This window comes from Coloeus monedula, assembly GCF_965178545.1.
Source record: "Coloeus monedula genome assembly, chromosome: 3".
Lineage (NCBI taxonomy): Eukaryota > Metazoa > Chordata > Aves > Passeriformes > Corvidae > Coloeus > Coloeus monedula.
In genome coordinates, this window is record NC_138783.1 from 117,169,919 (window position 1) to 117,194,687 (window position 24,769).

At 44.4% G+C, this 24,769-nt stretch overlaps 1 protein-coding gene across 1 annotated transcript in view; it reads left to right on the forward strand.

Annotated features, from left to right (window-relative positions):
- KCNJ6 (potassium inwardly rectifying channel subfamily J member 6) overlaps positions 1-24,769 on the forward strand; it is a gene marked incomplete at both ends in the record, with an annotated part of 99,273 nt that overhangs the window by 56,157 nt on the left and 18,347 nt on the right. Inside the window, one exon of the mRNA XM_082277862.1 lies at positions 10,518-11,438. Within this exon, the coding sequence (XP_082133988.1) occupies positions 10,518-11,438 (921 nt within the window). The remainder of the gene's footprint in view (positions 1-10,517; positions 11,439-24,769) is intronic.

A 24,769-nucleotide genomic window follows, 5' to 3' on the forward strand; every position in this document is an offset into this window, starting at 1 on the left:
AAGGAACAGCATGGAAAGAACATGAGAGCTGTTGAGATAAACTCATTTTAAGAGGGGTAATTGCCTGGCCCCTGAGATATTATTTGAGGCAACATTTGGATGCCAGAGTTTGGGTTTGTATCTTAGGCCAAATGAGCCAACACTTAACCAGCAGAAATCTGTGCACATCCACCAAGTCACCACCAAGAGGGACAGCAGCAGCCACAGAAATGTTGTTTCCCTGGCATCCATGTGAAGCATTTCAGTAGTTTTTCTCCTCAAGTGCATAAAAATTAAAATCCTGCATGATTTTTGTAAAGGAGGAGCAGGAAATAGAAGCTCACCTGATAGAGAAGCAAAAGCCATCAAAATCCTCCTTTGACTGCAGGGAAGTTGTCAAGAAAGAAATCTCCATTACCAGATTAAAAAAAATAATTATAATTTCTGCCTGTTTCAATTTTTCCAGTCTTTTCAACCCCTTCTTTAGCTTTGTGCAACAGTAATAGCAGCAAGAAAACCAATATGCTTGGGCAACATCTGTGACCTGGGGGCAGCAAGTCTGGATGGAAACTGAGTGAGGAAAAGAAAATCATTTCAGGAGGGAAGTTTCTGGCATTTTTTCATTTTTCTTTCAAGAATTGGAAGGCAGGAGGAATCACATATCTGTGCTTCAAAGTCATTCTGTCCCCTGTAGTTCATAATTTTTGGGGAAAAAAACCCCGAGCAATTGACAGTTCTTCATAACCCAAACACATCTCTTTACCAGTGGGATTTGTGCTGTTCTCCCAAAATTTTGCTGCCCAAGGAAGCTGCAAAATCAGTGTCAAAGTACAGTCAGGAGTGTGTAAATATTTGCTTTGCATCGTAGCAAACCCACACCCGACCCAGGGCGCCAACGCCGGAGCTTTCCCCAGCCAGTGACCACCCTGACCTAGGGAAAGGTAATTCAGTGCAAACAATGTTTTGCAGAGCAAAAGTGAACACTCTCAAAGTCATCTGGGATCCTCTCACCTTAAATTGATCAGATCCAAGCTCTCTACCATCATATGAAGTCTTCTGCTCCTGGTAGGAAAGTGCTAGAAGCTCTTGGCCTTGCTCTGCAGCCTTAGACCATTGCATAAGTTATGGGTTTCACTTGACTGCTTCAGCATCTTGATTGAATCAAGTCCTTCCTTCTGACCAAAAATATTCCTCTCCATCATTCCTCTGCCTTATATTTATGAGAGTTCATTGATCAAAGCAAAGAAGCTGTCGGAGTGTGTTGTGCAGCAGTCAAGGTGGTTCCAGCACCTGCCCAAGGAGCTCTATGAATATTCAGGCACAAGGCTGCCTCAAGGTTGTTCAGCAATGCAGGAAAATACTGAATTTGGCTATGCCAAGGATGAAGATTCAAGTGAAAACACCCTGACTTCAGGGAGGGGAGGGAAAAAAGGACAGGAACTGAGTTGGGATAGGAAACAGCAAGGAGAGAGGGGCTGCCTTTTCCTGCCAGCATGAAAATGGGTGACAACAGCTCTTCTGAGAGAGTGCATTTCTCTCCTCTCTCAGGAGCTAACTGGACAGACAGACTTTGACAAGCTGCCTGCCTTGATTTCCAAGCTTTTCCCGTGCTGGAACATGCACCAGCCCCACCAGCAAGCTGACTCCATCTCCAATGTTAAAAAAAAAACAGGAATTGTTCTGCAGCCTTGAGACCAAGCAGTACAGGATGCCCTGCTGCAGAGCACCTGGCCCTGCGTCTTGTGGGGACTTTCTCTTGGGTTTAGGGCATAACTTGTTTATTAATAGTGACCTTTTTCCTCTTCAATTTCTCTGGAACAAGGTGAGGTCTGTGTTGCAGACCAGGGGTTTGTGTTGCTTTAAGCAGGGGTGGGATGGGAGCCTGTGGAGGTGTCTGAGGGAGCAAAGGTGGAATGGTGTTGGCAGATAAGAGTGAAAAAAGCCAAATCTGATTCAGTCTCATCCATGCTGCTGAATGGGAGCACATCCTGTCTCCCAAACCCTTCCCAGGTATTTTCTCAGAGCACTAATTGGGCCAAAGCCAAAACAATCAGTTTGCTAAATTAGCAGTGCAATCACCACTGGACAGGGCAGCCAAACTCCTATTTACACTTCCAGAAACAACCAGGAGAACACCCCAGGTATCAGAGATATCACAAGTGCAGAATTAAATGAGTCAGGCTTATCCATATGAAATATTTGGGTCAGAATTATCTACACAAAATAGCTCAGCTGATCAGCTCATTTTTGTTCCCAGAGTTTTCATCTGGGAAAATTTTAATGGGGAAAAAATCTGGAGAATCTCGTCTCACAAAAGTCGGGAATACTCTTTTTCCATGTAATCAGTAAAGAGAATACATGGAAGAATCAGGATTTAACCAGCCCTCAACTTCTCTGGAAGGCTGAGCTCAGATTTGAAAAAGAAGCTGAATTGAAGATGAAGTCCTCCTTTCTCAGAGGTGCAGAGGGAAGAACAAAGAGCGATGGACACAAGATGCAGGGAAGGGAATTCCAACAGGATGCAAACAAAGCAAAAAGAAGTCCTCAATGTGAGAGAGAAAGTGCTGAGACAGGGCCCAGAGAGGCTGTGGACACTCCCAACCTCGACCCAGAGCAGAGTAACCCAATTTTCAGAGAATCAGAATCCCTGAGGTTAGAAAAGGCCTCCAAGAAATCCCAGCTGTGCCCAATGCCCACCTTGTCCCCAGCCCAGAGCACTGAGTGCCACATCCAGGCCTTCCTTGGACACCTCCAGGGATGGGCACTCCAAACCTCCCTGGGCACTCCATGGAAGTTGGTTCTGTGTTGAGCAGCGCATTGAAACCTTTAGAGGTTCCTTGCAACCCAGAATATTCACTGATTTAAGCAGATTTTGAATTAATTGATTGATTATTTTTAGCAGTTAAAGCATATAAACACAGTTTAAAGCTGGTAACAATAAGGTCAATACAGGTCTTTCATGCTTTCTCCTTTTCCTGGTACACCCCACAGAGAAGAAAAGCTTGGTTCTTAGTATACCTCTGAAGAAATAGTGCAATAGTACAAAAATTTTGGTACCTGGACATGTGATAGCAACTGGCAGGAATAACTGGGGTTGAGTAACTGGAAAAAGAAGTCTCAGGGGTCACATCAGACAAGGACACCTTGCAGCAAGTCAGGGAACACGTCTGACTTAGAGGCACCAGGAGGCAAATGTGTGGCCAGGATTTGCAGCTGCTGAGGCCTGTCAGCACCATGCTCAGTGATCCCTGTTAGCCCTCTGGCAGCACCTGGCACTCGTTTGGCACATGGAGATACCAGAGAAGAGCCCAGCTCTGGTGTTGCTGGGTGGCACAGTTCAGGTTGGGACACCTGGGCTGTCTCTGCTGCTGCCCTTGCTGCCTTGCTGGCAGCAGCACTGACAATATTAAGCGTTTTTCAAGTGTAAAAAATGCTTTTTCTCTGCCTTGTCACCTTCTCAGATGAAACAGGGCTCTGAGGAGGCTGATTTCTGGAGTGGTTGTGGATAGGACAAGGACATTACGGAATCATGGAATCACAGAATGGTTTGGGTTGGTAGGGGCCTTAAAGATCATCCAGTTCCATGGGCAGGGAACCTTCCCCTAGACCAGGTTGCTCCAAACCCTGTCCAACCTGGCCCTGGACACAGAAATACCCGATCTGAAGCTCCAGCTTAAGCTTTTCTGGGAGCCAAAGACCTGGTAAAAGACTAATCAGACAGGAAATGTCTCCTTATTCCAGAGATCTGTGTTCAGTGCCAGGCATTTGCAGTAGAGATGGCTCTGAATAAACACTGACTCCAAGAGCTCAGACTTCAGGTAGCAAACAAGTTTCATCATCCAGTTTGGGACCCACAGCCTCATGAAAGGCTGAAGATGTTTATAATGAACTGTGTCTGCACATCTTTGCAGGTTCACAACGTGCAGCCTTTTCACATTGCCCCATAAACGTTGCCAAGCCAGGGCTGTTTGGCTTCCCCGTGATTCAAATGAAGATAAATTTAGCAAAGCAGATGTAAAAACAGCATTCTGGAGCCTTCAGTGGTAAATACTGCAATGAAGTTGGTTAGAATCCAAGACAAAAACTACAAGGTCAAATGACTACCAAAAATGGAGTCGTGTTTTTAAATTTCAGTTACCAGCTTCATTTTCCACCCTCCACAATAAAAGGGCCAAGAATCAGAAGTGAATGGAAATGTTTGTGCTGCAGAGACACAAAGTGTTACTCAGACTGATTTCTTGCAGCTGTACAGGCTTAAAAGAAATGAAAATAGTAGAACATTATTTTTATCAAGTTGGATTGGAAGGCAGTGATGAAGCAGGTAATGTGAAAAAACAAAGTATCATCTCTACAGTCTATTTTCTAATCATAAATATATCTCATCTCATGTTCTTTTTAGTGAAAGCTGCTGCTGAAATAAACCTCAGTCACACGCATGCTCCCTCTGAAATTAGATTTATGATTCCATGGGTGCAAAGAAGTAATTTGGGTCCTGAAGAGATTTGCCAAGTCAGTGTTTATTGAGCACTCCAACCTCTCAAAGCGAGGCCTAGCAATGCTTCCAGCTGAGTGAATAGACAATCTTGCATTGATTTCAACAGTGCAGGACCAGATCCTAATTCCTTTCTTTTTCAGGAAAAAGGATCCGTGTTCTGTGATAATGACTGCTTAGAGTTGCTAGCTGATCATAAAAGGCTCCACTTTTTTCTCTAAACAAGACTCTTTCTCCTCATATCTGGGAGTGATGATGGCTCCTTGCAGTGTGGATTATCTGGCTGGGCTCATCCCACAGACAAATCCCCCTCTATTCCCAGAATTCCTGTGTTCCTGTGCCCCTCTGTGCTCATCACAAAGGAGATTTTGCAGAGCTCTGAAACAAAAACCAGCCACAGATGAGGCAAAGCATTCCAAAATCTCTGCTTCCCTACTCTGACTTCTTCCATTGCCAGCAAGAGGAGAAACAGAATTACCTGGATTTAGGGTGTTGAAGGCTACAAGAAATTCCTTGTACCGTGCAAAGCCCAACAACCCCACAGAGGGAACCCAAACAGCCACCAGGTACTGCCAAATACTCCACAGCTGGATGCAGTGCCAGGGAGGTTTGGGAGCACAGCAAACGAGAGGGGAAACACTCAAGGCTTCCCAAAAGTCAAACTTGGACCTTAGAGATGAGAACATCTGCTTCACTTAAAAGTGGCCCTCACCCCAGCAGGAAGTGGGGAATGCAGACAGGAATGGCAGTGTCTGCTCAACACATCTGTCTACATGCAGCAAAGCCCATGAGAGCGATTTTTAGATTGTAAATGATTTTGGAAATCAGGGCGTTTTCAATGAATCTGCACACGAAGTGTTCACAACTGTGTTACAAGAGTTAAAATCACTAAATTACAGTGGAACATCCACAGAACTTTCTGAGTCAGCTTCTGTTACAGAAAGGTCAGTTATAATTTGCAAGATTCTTTGTTGAAACTCCTCATTGTTTTACAGATCATACACAACCAAAATAGGCTTCCAGTACTTAAATTGGACAAGCAGGCCCTTTACATTCCTCCTTTTGCTTTGCGTTTGCACAGCAGCACAACAAGATCTACCAAAATACGCCAAAAATCACATTTTTGATGAAAAAATGATTGCTTAAGGGTTATATTGATGTGTTACATTCTCAGCCTCAAAGAGAGAGAGCATGTCCTGCACAGCTCTTTTGTTGTTGACACTGGTTTCGTGTTGTTCTACAGGCTCTAAATAAAAATATGTGCATGGAAGAACGGGATTGTGCCTTTCCAGTGCTGCTTTGGAGTAGACAAGAACATGACAACAACATTTGCTGCAATTTTACTGGAAAATAAAATGTTCTGAGCACTGGCACACAACCCCCTGCAGGGTGAAATTTCTAGAAAAGCCCTTGGCATGGTTTGGACCAGTGCAGAACTGAGGACACACAATTCCTGGCTCCATTTCAGGACACAGATTATTCCTGTTTGGCAGATTGTACGACACTAACCTGCCTGGAAAACAATTGGAGTTCAATAATCCAAGTGTGGGCTGCACCCTCCTTACCCTCCACGCTAAATAATAGGCCTAGGCACACTTAATTTGCTAAATTGGCCACAGCCAGGACACAAGTGAACTATTCAGGGACTTATTTAGGAGAACTCCTTGTCATTTTCTGGGAAATTAAACAAATCACTGAAATCTCCTATGTCTTGTAGGTTTTGCCTAAGAGAGTAACCAAAGCAGATCCTTTGAACAGAATCCCTTAAATTGGCTCGTTACCTGGCTGTTGTGTTCAAACAAACATAATGTTTACTGGGAGAGGAGGAAGAGTTCAGAAACACCTTTTTTTCTCTTTTTCAGTGCAGATTAATAATATGTATATATTTTTGTCAGGAAGAAAAACAGAGAGAGCAAAAATAGCTCTCAAGTGAGGCTGCTGCTACTCACTCCCCTGTTCCTGGATCCATGACAGCCATTATGTAACCAATAGGAAAATTGGATGGAATAAACAGCAGAAGTTAATTGGGTTGATACCAAGTAAAAATATAATTAGTTATTTTGTGGCAAAGGCACTGACAGTATGTGGCTGTGCCTCAGCCTCAGTGGTGAACAGGGATCCTGCCATGTGTTTAAAACTTATTCATCAAGCATTTCCATGGAAACACACAGATGCATAATCTTTGGATCACTTATTGAGTCTTTCATTAGTGAATTTGCAGATGACACTAAGCTGGGAGCTTGTGTCGATCTATTGGAAGGAAGGAGGGCTCTGCAGAGAGACTTGGATCGATTGGATGGATGGGCAGAGTCCAACAGGATGAAGTTTAATAAGTCTAAGTGCCAAGTTCTGCATTTTGGCCACAAAAATCCCCAACAACGTTACAAGCTGGGGACGGTGTGGCTGGACAGTGTCCGGGCAGAAAGGGACCTGGGGGTGCTGGTCAACAGTGACTGAACATGAACCAGCAGTGTGCCCAGGTGGCCAAGAAGGCCAATGGCATCCTGGCCTGCATTAGGAACTGTGTGGCCAGCAGGAGCAGGAAGGTGATTCTTCCCCTGTACTGGGCACTGGTGAGGCCACCCCTCAAGTGCTGTGTCCAGTTCTGGGCCCCTCAGTTCAGGAAGATGATGAGATGCTTGAGTGTGTCCAGAGGAGGGCAACAAGGTTGGTGAGGGGCTTGGAACACAAGCCCTGTGAGGAACAATTGAGGGAACTGGGATTGTTTAGCCTGGAGGAAAGGAGATTCAGAGGTGAGCTCATCACTCTCTACAACTCCCTGAAAGGAGGCTGCAGACAGGCAGGGGTTGGTCTCTTCCACCAGGCAGCAACTGACAGAACAAGAGGACACTGTCTCAGCTGCGTCAAGGAAGGTAGAGGTTGGATGTTAGGAAAAAGTTGTTCACAGAAAGAATGATAAAGTACTGGAATGGTCTGCCCAGGGAGGGGGTAGAGTCACCATCTCTGGATGTGTTTAAAAACAGCCTGGGCATGGCACTTGGTGCCATAGTCTAGTTGAGGTGTTAGGGCATGGGTTGGACTCGAAGGTCTTGGAGGTCTCTTCCAACCTCATTTTTCTGTGTGATATATCTGTGTGTGATATTTCAGGAATTGCTGCTCCCAAGGTTCACTCTGGAGTGAGAACTCAGTCCAGGAGAGGGTAACAAACTGTGATTCTGATCTAGAAACCTCTCCACAAAGGAATTCATTCATAGCAGGATTGGGTGAGGGAAAGAAGGAAAGGGCATCTTGCAAAAAAAAAAAGAGAAAAAGACAAAAAACTTGACCTTAATTTTTCCTCTAAGAGACTGAGAGTTGAGAAATAACAGCACTGGGAAGAGCCTGGAGAGTTTATAAACAGCCAGATGCCCCCAGGAAGATGGAAATGTCTGTAAGAGTGTCAAATAAATGCTGTAATGGGAGAGACTTTGGTTAAACACTGGGTTTGGTTGTCCAAAGCTGCCCCCTTACAAAGCCAGATGAGAATTAGCTCAACTACAACCTCTCCAGGTTAAGGAAAACCCTTCCAATTTGGAAGTGTCACATCCTGATCCCACTTATTGTGACAGCAGCTCCTGGCTCCTACAAAACCTATGGACGCTTGACAAAATGTGGCCTTTCCCTCGTGCTGTGAGAGACGGGTCAGGCTGGTTGTGATGCACAAACCCACACAAAACGTTTGGAAAGCATCAGTAAAACTTTGCTGTGTGAATAAAAGGTGCTTTGCTGCTCAAAGTACTTCCACAGGAAATAAACTCTGCATGCAAAGCAGGAGCCGTGTGGTGGGAGGGCAGCCCTGGATGTCCCTTCACGTTCCTCCTGCTGCCAGGAATAAAATCAGCACCTGGGTCCCCTCCCAGGATAATTTCTGGTAAGAGATGCTCAGACAGGGAGGTTTGGGATGTGGTTCCCTTCAACACCAGGGCCAGGAAGAAGGAATATTCTCAAAACCAAAAGGACTCTTCCACTCATGGTCTCTGGGTCCATGCCGGGCTCTGACTGGGAGGGGAAAGCAAATTATTCATAATGCCTGAAAGATAATGAACCCCATTATATCAGCATTAGTAGTTTAACATAAAGCTTCAAAAGCCAGAGCCTTCATAGGTTGTTCATAATTATCTGAGGATTCTGTTGCTGCAGTGATGTGATAACTCCTGTGGACTGGAATTTCCTTAGGCACAACGGAGAGTTGAGCATAAAATGGGAAGCCTTAACTTCAAATTTTCTGGCTTTGGCTTCAGTCTGCCTCACAAGGGCCTTGCAATGCCTTTTGATTGTGTTTTGTCATGCATTACCCTGCATCAGGGATAATGCAAGCAGGCACAGTGTCACTGGCTGGGGAGTTCCTTCAGAACTGAGGGCCTTGTGACACAGCTCCCAGAGCTGCCATCAGCCCCGATAATGCTCTCCTGAGACAGAGCAGCAAACTGAAAAGGTGACACGGGATGGGGTGCACAGCCTTGTAACGTGGCATTGCTCTCAGTTTCTGTGCTACTGTAGGGCTTTGAGTCTTTCTTTGAAAGAGGAGCAGATCAGGAGGAGAGACAACGAGGCTACAACCCTTTTTTCCCCCCTGGGTATTTCGATCGCCCCTAAAACTCTACAAGGGTCTGTGATCTTTCTCTACAGGGATGAACCTGCACATCTTGAAAAAGCTACAGGTGCTGTGAGACTCCACACAGGATCTGCTGCACAGCACACATTTCTAAGAGTGAAAAATGCTTCTAGAGCCACACTGACCCACCGAGAGCAGCCCCTTGTGCAACCCTCTGTAAGGGACTGGTTCAACATCACAGCAGTGCTGCTCTTTAGGTGGGATATTGGGAAGAAATCCCTGGGAGGGTGGGCAGGCCCTGGCACAGGGTGCCCAGAGCAGCTGGGGCTGCCCCTGGATCCCTGGCAGTGCCCAAGGCCAGGCTGGACACTGGGGCTTGGAGCAGCCTGGGACAGTGGAAGGTGTCCCTGCCCATGGCAGGGGTGGCACTGGATGGGCTTTAAGGTCCCTTCCAATCCAAACCATTCTGTGATTCTGTATGCAGAGTCAAGCACCTGGACAGACCCACCAAAAGACTTTTCCCTTTACAGTCTGGCAGAAGAATGACAGCAGTTAGCCAGAAGGGAAAGAATTAGGAATTCAAGAGCTGATATTCCTGCAGGAAGAAGCCCCAGAAAACAAAAAGATTTCGGTTAAAAACAACAATTACCCCAGACCTCACCATGTCCTCCATGCAAAAGACATTTGATTAAACTACTCTCCTCCTCAGTACTCTCTTTTTTTCTCTGGCACACAACCATAATGAAGCTATTTATCTCCAAAGGCTGGGACACTTAAGAAAAAAAAGCCCAGATCATTAGAGGACAAGGTACACTTGAAGTAAAGGCCACAGGCACAGTGAATTCAAATGAAATCTGAAGTACCATAGGTTTTGCGTTGCTGGGAGAAGGACACACAATTCCCTGTCTCATTATCAGCAAGACATTGATTTTCTGTGGAAGTGTGCATGAATTGCTCTTGATGGATATTACAACTGTCCTTCAACAAGAGGAAGATTGGTTCTTTCTAAAAACTGTTGGCTTTTTTTTTATAAAAAACCTCCTTCTACTTATTTAATACTTTCCCCACAGCAATGCAATTGATGGAAAAGAATAACTCAACAATAGCTCATTTTCTCTGCTCACCCCCAAGTCAATCCATTCCCTCATTTATATCTTTTATCTCCATAAGATCTTTTTTGGTGCATAAAAAATTTCATTCATTGAACTCTAATAGGGGTGAGGGGGGGAAGGAATATCTGCTTAAACCCATCTTGAAGAATTTAAATAAGGTAGGATGTAGACAGGATGACCTGATAAGAAACGAGAGTTTGGTTTCATTTTATTTCTGTGTAGCAATAAAACGAGGGTGCCTGGAATCATTTGATTTTTGTGTTAGCAAAGAACAGGGATGATAATTTTATCGATTAACACAGGAAAAGGTTGTGTATTGACTTAGAGAAATACTAAGAGGAATAACGACTTTTCCTTGTTTGTTTGTTTTCCATGGCAGCCAACGTCCTGGAAGAAGACTCAATGGAGCAGGACATCGAGAGCCCTGTCACTATCCATCAACCAAAGTTGCCCAAACAAGCTAGAGAGGATCTGCCAAAAAACATTAGCAAAGAATGTGCCAAGAGAAGAATCCAGAGGTACGTTCGGAAAGATGGGAAATGCAACGTCCACCACGGGAATGTCAGAGAGACTTACCGGTACTTGACTGACATCTTCACCACCCTGGTGGATCTCAAGTGGAGGTTCAACCTGCTGATCTTTGTCATGGTTTACACGGTGACCTGGCTCTTCTTCGGCATGATCTGGTGGCTCATTGCCTACATGCGAGGGGACATGGATCACATAGGGGACAGCACGTGGACCCCCTGCGTCAGCAACCTCAATGGGTTTGTCTCAGCCTTTTTATTCTCAATCGAGACCGAAACCACCATTGGGTACGGTTACCGGGTCATCACGGACAAGTGTCCCGAGGGAATTATCCTGCTTTTAGTGCAGTCTGTCCTAGGTTCTATCGTCAACGCCTTCATGGTTGGCTGCATGTTTGTGAAAATATCCCAACCCAAGAAGAGGGCAGAAACCTTGGTTTTTTCTACAAACGCAGTCATTTCCATGCGGGATGGAAAGCTGTGTCTGATGTTCCGAGTAGGAGACCTTAGGAATTCACACATTGTAGAGGCATCAATACGAGCCAAGTTGATCAAATCCAAACAGACAAAGGAGGGGGAATTTATACCACTCAACCAGACAGATATCAACGTAGGTTATTACACAGGGGATGATCGTCTCTTTTTGGTTTCACCACTGATCATCAGCCATGAGATTAACCAGCAGAGTCCTTTCTGGGAGATTTCCAAAGCCCAGTTGCCCAAAGAGGAGCTAGAAATTGTTGTAATCCTAGAAGGAATGGTGGAGGCAACAGGTAACATTTCTTATACTTTGTATAAGGTAAATGCTTTGATTTTAGCAAGGAAAATCAGTGGGTTTGCTTCGTTTTAAAGGAATCACTTCCACAGTTGTTACATTTGAAAAAGGCGTCCGTTCTCTGGTGAGCTTCAAAATTAAAAGCATGCCCGGTTTAATTGTCTGTTCCATCTTGCCTAACGGAATTAGTGTTGTTTCTGCTCTGTTTGGAAAATGGGATAGCATCTCTCATTTTCTAAATTTTTCACAGCATGTCACCCCGTTATTTGTCATTCTATTGCAGGAGCAGCTCAACCACAGGGACCTTGTGGGGTAAAATTGCTTAGGAAAAAGAAAAAAAAAAAAAAAAAATCAATGCAAAACTCAGTTTGTGATTAACGTGGAAGCACCACGGTCCTGCTGCTTCCAATCACCCCTGGGTACCTGCAGAACAACTGCCAGCCCTGTGGCATTCCAAGCCTCTTTGGATCCTGTAGGAAGTCATGATGTGTTCGGCTCTCTCTCTTTTTTTTTTGCATGCTTGTTTTGCTTGGTTTTTGTTTTAACTTGTAACGTGGGGCTTGTTCCAGTTTAGCTCACAAAAGATCTTTGATTTTGTATTTCACTGGGGCCCCCACAGAAGCGCACAGAACACTGGAAGCTGGGATGTGTAAACAAGGAATGTTGTGTCACCGGAGTCTTGTGGAGATGCTGGGTGGTTGTTACCTGCAATGATGCAGCAGAACAGCAGAAATCACTTGGTGCAGAGAAAATAGTGCTTGAAATTCGCAGCAAATGCACCACTAAAATAATGTTTCTTTTTTGTATTAAAGCCAGAATTATAGGAGGGTACTTTTATCTGTGTTTTAGAAGCTGGAGGTGGTTTTTTCCTGTTAATAACAGCATCAATACCTGAAATAAGTAAATACAATCAACACAAGGGAATGGTGATTATGAAATGAAGATTTGATGTGCTTGGGGAGGAGAAAACACTGAATATAGAAATATAAGAATGAGATTTGCCATTTTTCCCCACGACTGCAGCAAAACCCAGGAAAGTTTGAGCACGTGGATTCCACAGCTCTGACAGAGGCACAACCTTTCCAACCCTGACTCATGTTTTGCAACTGGAGCCAGGAAATAAAGAGCAGTCTCTTACTAGAACATGTGTGTGTGTTTCACACATCTATTATGTGGTGTCAGAAGAAAACTGCATTTGTCACCATATAATAAACGTGTGAGACAAAAATGGAGCAGGGGGGAAAAAAGAAAAAACTGAAAGGAACTTGGCAGGGAATTTGAAGTGGTAAGTGCAAGGCTTCCAAATTTTCCAGGAAGTAGGTGGTACTGAAGAGCAATCAAGATGAAGTGTTTAGAGCTCCTGATCTGTGCAGTAGGCACCGAGATTTCAAACATCTGCATCACCTTTGGGTGAGACAATGAGGAAATTACTGTTTGTTCCCTGAAACCATCCTGAGGTCTCAGAATTGCAGCTGAAGGAACTTGACATCCCAGAGGGTGGGGAGTATTTTCAGGTTTGCTGAACACTGTGTTTCCCAGCAAAATGGTTGGCAGGTAGTGGAAGAATAAAATATGTCTCACAAAACCACCTACAAGATCAAAAGACAATATTTGTGCAGTGCAGCAAATGTAGATTTGTTATCTTAAGTCTCAACACTCTCCATCTGTGACCCCCCCCCCTTCCCTCACCTCATTTTCACCCCTGCACACCCCCAGGCTCTCCGGGGTGTCCTTTGCTGCTCCGGCTCTGACCACCTCTCCCACTCAGCCATCACCAGGCTTCACTGCAGCACAAAACCCCTCAGCCTGCTTGGGCTGGCAAAGTTGAAGATAAAAATCAGATCTGTCGTTATCTGAAACCTTTCCAATCCATATTACGAGAGGAACTGAGTGCAGTGATTTGAAAACCCACGGAAGATATCCAGGATTAAAGAGTTTCCCCTGCACTGGATGGGTCCATTTCCCATTTTAAACTTCTCTGTTTGGGTAGAGTCTCCTGCTGAGTGAGATATGAGCAGAGGCCATCAGATAATGTCAGAATTACCAGCACAATTTCTAAAACATATTTGTGCAGAGGTAGCTGCTTGTGCCGTCCTTTGACCACATGCATCGAGTGATTTTTGTTGAAGGCACAATCAGGCCAGACTTCTGCCAAAACGAGGAATTTTCACTCTTTTAATTTACAAATATTTACAAGTTGCATCCTGGCAAACACAGAAAGCCGATTTACACTGTCAAATCTACACATTTCCTTCTTCCACCTGATGCAGAGTGAGAGCAGCAAAGTCCAACCCCTCATTCCTGCCAACAAAGTCATGGAATACAAAATTATTAAAGTTGAAGCCAGGAAACTGTGATGTCACCTATAGCAGTGTCCTCATTTAGTGTCACTGCTGATGGATCCAAACCAAGTGAGCTCATCAGAAAAGCCACTCCTGAGTCTGACCAGGGGAAACAATCCTTTATCTATTTTCAGAGCTTCCCCAGAAGCTATACCTTCAATGAGAAATAAAATGGGAAGTGATAAGGGTAAACATTTGCTATTACTGTTGCTGATTATTGATATCATTCTGTTTAAATTTGACTGAACAGGTAAATACATTTATAATACTTTCCACCCTAAGTGCTCCAAAATCACATCTGCCGATGAAACACAACTTTTTTACGGGTTGTCATGGGAAGTCAGCATGGTGTGCTAGGACAAGAAATTAAGAGCAATGTATTTTATTAAATGATGTTAAAATAATGAACCGAACTAAAATTCAGCAGAAAGTTCAAATCAAGGACCCCTTAATTCCCCATGGAAGCATTGCCATAACTTCCTGAGGTGCAAAAAGAAGTGGATATGTCTTTACTAAGGCACATCACAAAATATTATCCCAGGGAGAATCCCTACCCCTTGGTTTTCCCATTCTTTCTACCATGAAGATCACTTTCCAAAAGTGAAGGCACTTTCCAAAAACATGAACTCAATCTGATTCCTTCATCCAGCATCATCAAACACTCAAAATAAGGCTGGTTTTTAAAAATAATTGTTACAGATCCTTTCAATATGCAATTCTCTTTCTTTATTTATTTACAACAGCATTCAAAAATATCCCTTTGGATTCAAAGGATAAAACTTTTGCAAAGATTTTTCTCTGTGCTTTTCCTGATGGTGGCGCACAGCTCTCAAGTGTCCAAAACCACCGATTTTGGGACAATACAATCACAGTGTAAAGCACATTAGGCTGCCATGGAACCACTGAGGAGCTTTGAGGAATGGGGGGAAAAAATCCAATCAAGCTTCACTGCATTTGGAGGATACCTCTGGTATTTCCACATTTTGCAGCCCCCATTTCCCAGAGTTTTAAATTTAAAACAATCTACTAGAATTATTAGATAATAATTATTAGGAATGTTTTATGATCATTGAATCCTAGCCGTAGGCTTAAAATTTTTAAGCCTTTTTCACCTGGTGAAATTCTATTTTTAAGGGAAGTCTTATCATCATAAGCAAAGTAAGTATTTTAAAAAATTAAGCAAGGCTTGCAAATGTGTAATTCTGATAAGGAAATAGACCCATAAGAAGAAATGGAAACCCTTTTAAATTTGGGATGCAAAGTGGGAAAGTCAGGCGTGGTACAATAGCAAGAGAAACTGAGAGAAAGAAACTCAGAGAGAGGAAGAGAGATGCAAAAAAAAAAGAAAAAAAGGGTGAGAAAGAGGAAAATTGGGAACAAACCTTGTGAAGTTGCATCTGGCCAGTGGGGTGCACTCACTGACACTCTGGCAATTCCCTCTGCCTAAAAATAAACATTTGAGCATTGAACAGCACCGAGGAAAGAAAATAATCTGCACATTTGTAGCTCTCAAAAAAACAACAAAGCCAGACAGAGAACTTCAGGTTCAGAGGGATAATTTTACAAATAAACTCAGACTGGGATGCATTTATAATTCTGACACACGGGCAGCTTTGAGAGCAGCATCTGCAGAAGGCTTTACAGATACAGAAACAACCACACTTGCCTGTGTGGAAAATATGTGTGCAAAACAATAAAATGTTCACAGGGATGGTTATTTATTCAGTAAACGGTGCTATTGACCAAACATTGTACAAAGCTGTTCCCCTCTTCACTACAGCCCCTTTGACTGACTGATTTATCGTGGGTTGGATTTCTCTGGGATGAATTGCCATATTTACCCCTTATCCTTGCCCAGTCCTAGCAAATATCTCCCTCTGATATGAATTTAAGCAGTTCCAATCCCTCAAAACCTCTCAGCAGACTTTGCCCGCTCTCCAAATAAACATTGCTGGGGTTAGAGTTTCTCACTTGAGTTTTCTACTGCTCTTCAGAGAAGAAATGCTTATCCTCTCCAGCTGCTTCTTAAGGGGATGCAGGTGAAAGGAAGAAAAGCACCAGCATTTCTCCCACCCGAGCGTTTCTGCAAGACAAAGAGTGAAAGTGGATTTCATTGTGCTCCAGGGTGTGACCAAAGCACATTGACTGAAATGCAGTTTAAGCAGGGTCAGGAATAGGTGGCTAATGCTCCAAACTGGATCCTCTTCTTTTCAGGAATGATTAGAACACAAGGGCTCTCCAGTCTGCAGTTTTCCTTTCTATTTTAGTGGTTTTAACATCCCCTGGTGCTGGGTGCTAGACTTGGACAAGGTTTGACTTCTCACACATCCCCAGTTCCCTGGAGTTGCCAGCAATTCCTTTCACTTCTATCCCATTTTAGTTTTACTGATTGTAACAAACAGTTTCATTGTTATTTATTCCAACACAGAAAATTAGAGGCATTAGCAGGAGTGGAGTTCTAAATGCCAGCAGGGAAAGGCATTCCTATCTCATTGGGATGTTTCCTTCAGGAAAATTTCTCTACAGGTGGAAAAGATGAGTTTCATTGCTGAAGAGGACTGTAAGGCTTAAAGGAGGCAATTACAATTTCACAATAGTCAAAACTACGAGGAATAGCAAGAAATCAGGGAGCAACGTTCATGGGAAATAAAAAAGAGATGCTGATTATGAGTATCTCAATCTAAAATTTTGCTGTATCTCAGTTTCAGGGAAAAGGGAACACACATTTGCTTAACAGCTTTATTCTCTGGGTACTGCTGTACTTTGCAAAGCTGTTATGAATGTTTGGCAATGGCTTTTTGTCCATCTCTCACACCTTCCTCACCGATTAATTCCTCAGCTCTTCACAACTCCAGCTGCTCCCTCACCCCTAAATGTTCAAATATAATATTCAGATTCAAGCAGTAACTCATATTAAAAGGTAAGAGCCCTAAAAAACCATGGGTTTAAGGATTACCTAACAGATCAGCTATTATTAAATAATTCTTTGCTGACCACATATCAGACTTGCACGAGAAGAGCTTCATTTTGCACATCCTGCCTTTGCAATCCCTGCTAGATCTCTCTGGCCATGGAAAAAGGGCAGGTTCCAGTTCTTTCCACAATCCCACAGACCTACATTGTGAACATTGTTCCTTCCTAAACCAGGGACAAGCAGAGTGAGCTGCCCCAAAATCCGGTCTTTGCTCATCAGTCCTGAGCCTACACACAACATTCCTGCAGGGCTCATGATCTCCACGGCCAGAGGAATGACAGGATCCCAAAGTTTTCTTTAACACTGGCCCTGCTCCTGTTTTCCAAGCAGAAAGGCACAGTGGGAAGCTGGGCTGGCACTGTCTGCATTGACCAGCAGAGTCTTCCTAAAATCCTGTGGTTCCAGACTCCAGCACAGCATCAAGCAACAGTTTCCCAGCAGTTTTAGCCCAGAAGGAAGGCACTGCAGAGGTGTTCCTGCTGAGTCCGTGGGGCTCCAGACCCAGCTCAGACCCTAAGGAATGCCAGGAGGAACCAGTGCCCGTGTCCCTGTGCCCACACTGTCCCCACCTGGCAAAAACAAAGGGAGGATTCTCTGCAAAGGGCACCTGAGCCTTATCCAGGTCAGAGGATTCCCCAGGCAGGATTAGCTCACTGAACATGTTCCACCTGCTTTCTGAGTGGAGATGTGATTCCTGAGCCCCTCGGAGACATGCTGGGGGCCCCTGAGGTGCCTTTTCCATTCCAGAGCACTTCCCAAGACGACACCAGGAACGTGAGTGTGCTCAGCTTCAACTTGAACACGCTCAGCTTCCCCCCTTGCTCCGGTGTCAAAGAACGGTCAGCACTGAAATATTTTCCTGGGAAAGGAAATATTTCGCTGGTATTTCTCATTTTAGACTTTCACTTTTGGTCATCCGAGGTTGTTACCTGCCTGGAGACAACGGTGGTGAAATCCCAGGCACGGGTTTGAGTCAGGACAGGGTCTCAGGCCTGGAATTCTGCTGGAATGAACTGATTCTTTCATGTCGATTACCTTGTTCACTCAGCTTGATCTCCAGATATGAAGTCTATCTGTGCAGCCTGCAGTTCAAAACCCTGGGAAGTATTTTTAGGAAAACTCTGCTCCCTCCCATGTTTCTAAAAGATCTTTTCGCTTCTCCCCTTGGTGCTTATTTACTCCCAGCTGTAGAATATTGTTTCCTCCTGTCTCCCTGAATTGTAATGAAGGAAAACCCTCTGCATACACTCCCTGATAACCATAAGGCCTCTCTGGAACAGCAAATATTTACACAAATATTTACAGTTTCTAATGAATGTGAGCAGAAAGATTGTTCACCTTCAGCAGAAAGTTTTCGCAAAATTCAATAGAGCAGCAACTGCAAAGCCAAAAGGGACCTAAAAGGCTGAAGAATGAGAAAAGCTGTGAAGTAAACCAGAAATTCAAACTCAACAGCTGATAGATCAGAAAGAACGAGGCTATGGGCAGCAGAAACACCACTAGCTACATAAAGGACATGAAAAAAGACAGAAAATTCCTGCATTTATATTTTTTATCCCAGGAAGCAGCTGCCAGCACTAAAAACTCCCATCGTGGCACAGTTCCTGGGATTCCCAAGGCCACTGAAAAAAATCCTCGAGGGATTTAAGGAAAAACAAATCACAAAGAAGGGCAGTGATCTCAGTGGTCTCAATCACTGCATTCCAAGGAAAATCAAGCACAAGTTTGGACTCACTGCTGTGCTCTTGCTCACTTACTCCCTCTCTCCTTCATTCCCAACATTCCCAAGAATGACTTAAAGAAAGTCACAATCCTCTCCAAGATTTCTTTTCTTCCTGATTTTGACAATTTTCATTAGTTGGGATTTCTGTGGAATGGCATAAACCTTTAGTATAAGAAAATGGGATTTTCATAAATACAGGATTGTTGAATAGGAGATATCCCATTCTTACAACTTAGACCAGAAAGAAACTTGATTTAAAGAAGCATTCCAAACAAAGCAAAAAAGGAAGATCTCCAAAACCAAATTTCCAGTGGAACACATTTGAGATATCTGAGGAATGCCAAAATTTGATTTAGAAAAATTAATTCCGAGGGAATAGTTGGCTGAATTCCATTAACTTCTCAGAAATGAGTAGTGGGAAGGGTAACTCACATGCTGGGGTATTTTGTAGGCTCCTCCCAGGCTTCTCCCAGCAGTTTGAATTTACAAAACGATGAACTGGACAGATAATTTCCCCTGGCAGGTCTGGTCAGGACTTCTCATACCAGGAGCAAAGTGAGGTCAGAGCAGCCAAAATGTCTTCTTGAGGACACTCCATGGCAGTGGCCAAGGCTGAAAGGGGAGCCAAAGCCCCAGGAATTTGTCAGGGAATTCAAAGATAGAATAAACAGAGTTGGAAGAGGGTGATATCAGGATGGCCCTGATACCACAAAAGTGGATAGAAATCCCCTCCAGGCTAAGTTTACCTGTGATTATAAAACACCAAGCCAGCTCCTCCTTGTATTTTATAGCTGTGAAGAATGGAATGGCTTTGAAAAATTCATAGCTCGCCTCAGAGCTTTCATTGTTCTCCTCTGTGACCATTGAAGAAATTGTGGTTTATGGGGGTTTTTGCATCTTTCTGCTCCACTGGAGAGTGAGGGAAGTTGAGATGAGTGTCCAGCATGGATTGGCTGCTCCTCTCTCTGTGGGACAGGCTCCCTGTGATTCCAGCTGCCAGCACGAATCCCAGCTACAAACAGGTGCTGAATTGTCATTATTAGCATCATTAGCATCATCATCACAACAACTTGTGTCTCTCAAGACATTCCAGACTTTTTTGGGGTAACCCCTTTAAGGCACATCAAGGCTCACACCTTTGATTCCACATTTCTGACTGGTGCAGACCAATGTGAAGGAGAGAGAGAGAGGGGGGCTTCCCCTAAAGGAGAAAAATCCATCTGACTGTGGCAGAGCTGCCAGGCACCACCAGAACAAAAAAGATTTATGACTCAGCCACTCCAATTAAATTGTGCTGGCACTTTTTTTAACCAGCCATTAGCTTCTATTTTTTTCTTTTTCTTTTTTTTTTTTCTTTGCAACCTTGCATAAGAAGCATTAATTTCTTACACTTACATCTCCAGAGTGGGAAAATCCCCCAGTCCATTTTCATCATTTTCCAATTCTTTTTCCATTAATCTCCTTCTCCAGTGGGAAGACAACAAATTAGCTGCTTTTTCAGCTATTAAGTGCAGCAATGAGTCTCAAACTGCCAATAGGGCCATGACAGGTGCCATGAAGAAGTGTAGAAGAGTCCAAAGCCAAAGGTTTTGAGGCAGTCAAAGGTTCTTGTCTGGCCAAAAATCTTCTTCAAAGGCAGCAGCCACAACTCCACAGCTGTGAAGGGGAGGAGGTTTTGCTTTGCATTTTAAGGAAAATGCTCTTCTCCTACTGTGAGTCAAGGGCTAAATCTCCTCTTTGAGCCACTCCCATCAGGGCTTGATCACAACTAAACCAGGAGTTTAAACCCCTGCTAAATTAGTCAAGATCCAAGGTTTAAGACACAAAACATTAATTTTAACCTCACTACATCTTCCTTTACCCTCCAAAGGGATATAAAATACCCTCCAAGCATTCAAAAGCCATCAGTGATAGCAATTCAGTCCAAAACCACCCCTTATCAACGTGGATGTGAGGTTTAATGTATAATTTTGAGCCTGATCCAGAGCCCTCCCAAACCTGTGGAGTAGGACTGAGTCTCTGGTGGCCTCTGAATTAGGACCCTAAAGGACTGAATTGAGCTGTGCAGTGCCTGTCAGCTCCTTAATGGTCTCAGAGAAGAAGCAATTAAGGCTCTAATTAAAAGGCAAATGGAAGATTAGAAGCAGCTGAATGTTTATAATCTAGATAAAGTACCCACACTGGAAGTTTGGGCTTCACCACATCTGAGGTAAGTCCACAGCCATGGGAGGCAGGGTGGATCCAGGCAGGGTGTCCTTCCCTCAGGAAATCTGTCCTGCAGCCCTGAGTTTTCTGTTCTCTGCAGCCACTGTCCCTTCTGCAGCTGGATGGAAGGAGCCATTCCACAAGGACAGACCCAACAGACCTGGACTGTTTCACTGTCCATGGCCAGCACAGACACTGCTGTGGCCAAAAATGCTCAATCCATGCAAATTCTCCTTCTTCTGTCTCCCTTCCTTAGGTTCTGAGTTCATCACCACACTTCCCATCTGTCATCTGTGGTTTCATGCTTAATCTGTTACAAAGAAAGGAACCAAAAGCCAAAATTTCAGCAAGTGCAGAGGGTCCATTACAAATCTGTGCTAATGGTTCCCTTGGAAAGATAACAGACCTGGAGCAGAGACCCTTGGAAACACAGATCTCAGGGCTGATCCTCTGTCTGGCAGCCAAGACAGAGATCATGTCTCTCCTAAATCTCTTTTCATTATATTGTGTAAATATCACACTCAGCAGAACAGAATAACATGGTAAGGGAAAAAATTGAAATGTTTCCAGGAGTTCCCTGGAAATTTTTTGTGCAGATTAAGCTCTTTCACTTCTTGCTAGCTGAAATATGAGGATTGGCTGTCTGCTACCCAATAGACAGACAATCCTCATATTTCAAAGTAGTCTTCTGAAGAGCCTCTGATGCTGAAAAGGACCTCTGATGCTGAACGGACACCAGTCAAGCATTACTGATGTCTACAAAGTGACCAAAATCAAATGCACAGAAAGCTTTAAATAACCAGAGCAATTTCTATCCAGCACCTTGTACCCGAGCCTGCAGCACAGCCAGGGCAGGATGTGCTGAACCCTCGCCCTTCAGCCAGTTCTGACTTCCAACTTTATCTGCTGGGACATGGAAACCAACATGAGGGGAGCACAAAATGAGCCTGTTCATCTTTTGGGGGATGAAACAATGCAAATTCCCAGGGATGCAACAGCAGCAGCCAAGAGAAGGGTGAAAATTCTCGTCTGATTTGCACTGGGAGTAAAGGGGATTTGTGTGACTGAGGAAATAAGTGGAAGCATTGGAAAAAAAAAATTAAGAGAGCAGGGCTGGATGGGAGCTTGGGCAGGAATTGTTCCCTGGCAGGGTGGGCAGGCCCTGGCACAGGGTGCCCAGAGCAGCTGGGGCTGCCCCTGGATCCCTGGCAGTGCCCAAGGCCAGGCTGGACATTGGGGCTTGGAGCAGCCTGGCACAGTGGGAGGTGTCCCTGCAGGGCAGGGGGTGGAGCTGGATGAGCTTTAAGGCCCCTTCTAACCCAAACCATTCCATGATTCCGTAATATTTTATGGGTACCATCCATGTCAGGTAACCAGGCCCCTCTCTCCTCCCTCAGCACACCCTCAGTTTCCCCCAGGCACCTGGGAAGATGTGAGAACACCAAAAAACATGCAGTGTCCCTCAGGGATACAAGAGGAATCACACCTGTGGGACCCCATGGAATCCTCAGAACTCCAGGCAGCACTGAGACAGCTGGAGTAGCATCCTTCAGCCTCATTTCCCAAAAAAAGCCAGCACAGGGATACCACAGGGAGAGCAGTGCCCTTCAGCCAGACACCTTCCAGGTGAAAACAGCACCGTACAGCACAGGAAGCCTTATCTCCACTATTCTACTTATTGCAGGGCTGGAGAAGATAAGGAAAAATCCATTTTAAAACAATTTCGTAGAGGATGGCCATAACTTACTTAAATGGACAAAATATACCTGTAGGTTGTTTAGACAAAAGGAGAAGAAAATAGCAGGAGGAGCAGGTGTAGTGGCACAAAAATGACACTTAGCGTGCAACTGGGGCTGTGAGAGCCCAGAAAATGCAGGTTGTGCCATTAATCCATGCTAGCATTTACAAAATGTGTTATAAAGGCTTTATCATGAGACCCTGTGGCATCACACTGCAAAGAAATGATGAAACCACGCTGAAGTAAAGAGGATATTCCAAGCAGGTGGTGGCATTAGGCAGCAACTGTGTTTTCCATAGATGTCGTGTAATTACAGTCAGCTCAGGCTGGGAAATCTTGTAAAAAAGTCTTATTTGTGCTGGGGTAGTTCCCTTCTGCTCTCCAGGCTGTAAAATCTTGCTTTTTTCATTATTGTGAGCCTGAAGGCCTGGTGTTAAAGAGACCCTGGGAACAGTTGGGATCTGTCAAGGAAGAAATGTAATTTTCTCAGTGAGTTTTGAGCCACTGAAAACCTCTGAGTTCATAAGATTGCAATAAACACCAGGAAAGTGCTTGGGCTGAGGGCACTCAAATCCACATGGTCACTCAAGTGCCTGGCAAAATGAGTAACAGGGTCCTCTAACTCTTTTAGTGGGGAGAAAAGTTGGAGAAAAGCAGAGGGATTGATATAAATCAAAATTCACTTGCTCACACAGAGCATCTTGTGGTTGTCATTTGGGTTATGGTTAAGGTCAATCAGTTCCTCCACTTCAGACTCAGAGACCAATAATTGTGCTGAGAGAGGAAGCATCTGCTCTCTATGAAGCATTTTGAGCACAGATTAGGGTTTATCTTCTTTTCCTGCCAGATTGAAAGTTGTACAGGTCTGTCAAGGAGGAGAAAAGGAAATTTGCTGGTGGAGAAGGGGTTTTTTTACAGCACAAAACCATCTTGCTGGTAAAATACAACCTTTTGGAAGGCCTTACTGCTACCCAGAGGGCACTTTTTTGTCTCAAGATGCCAAGATCCCGAGTTGGAGTGGTTTTCAGGGCATGTGAGAGCACTTGAGTTCACTAAATCAGCAGAGAGGTTTGTTGCTTTGAGTCAAGTCCAACCACGTCATCACCAGGGATTTTGCATAATCACTACCCTGAGATTTTGCATCCAGACCAAAAGATACCACACCAAATCTATCTCAGATATTCTATTTGTTAGGGGTTGCTGCAGGTTTTCTGCTTCCTCCCCTCTGTCTCACGTTAGAACAATGGAATGCAGGACCCTGTGATTAGGAAAAAAGAGATACCATGTGAGGAGTACTTCAAGTTCTGAATTTGAGCACCCAAATTTTGCACAACGCACTTTGCTTCCACACTGGAATAAGATTTTGGGGGGGGGGGAGGAAATCTCAGATCCAAGTCTTTTGGACTCATTTGGCTTTGGGCTGATCCCACAGAGAGAAAGCAGGGACAAACCCAGCACAGGTGCTGTGCTCCTAAAAGCAGGAGGGGAAGGACAGAGAGGAGAGGCTCCTAAAAGCAGGATGGGAAGGACAGAGAGGAGAGGCTCCAAAAAGCAGGAGGGGAAGGACAGAGAGGAGAGGCTCCAAAAAGCAGGGTGGGCAGGACAGAGAGGAGCAGAGGGGCTGCAGATTCAGAGGTGGAACCTGCTTCAAACAAGAACAGAACCTTTCAGCATCAACCCAGCCTTGCTGCCTCTGTCCTGCAGCTGCTCCAGAGCCTGCTGTGGGGATGTGCTGAGTTATCCTTGCTGGAGCAGCACTGTCTGCCCCCCAAAAAAGGGAACAGCATCACACAGCCTTGAGATAAAACTCAGATTGGGCCAACAGGAATGAAACACCTTCTGACAGGATCAGAAATGGATCCCTGGTGTGACACACACACACTGGCGTGGCCCAGATGGACGGGGCAGATCCCTCCCTCCCATCTCACCCTCTGCCTCGTTGTTTCCACACCTGAAGAAGCGAGCACACAGCTCCCCCAGACTTCAGCTGCACAGCTCAGTGAGAGCTGAGACTCGTTTTTAGGCAATTTGCATGGATGGGAACAATTACAGCCAAGGCACATCAACAGAGAATCAAGCCCTGCATCTAATGTTGGTAATGCTCTTAATAATAACAACCCCACTTTCCTGGAAGAGAACATTAAACCTGTTCAAAATACAGTATTTTTTTCCAAATGATAGTATTTCTCCCCTCCTACACCACATCTACCTTAATCATCTGACTCCCACGTAGCTGGCTCGACTTCAATGACAGTCTCCTCTACTTGTTTAAAAGTCATGTTATTTCCACTGCCATCAAAAAGGCAGGATTTTCAAGTGAAGTTATTAAAGTTTCCAACACAAGGAA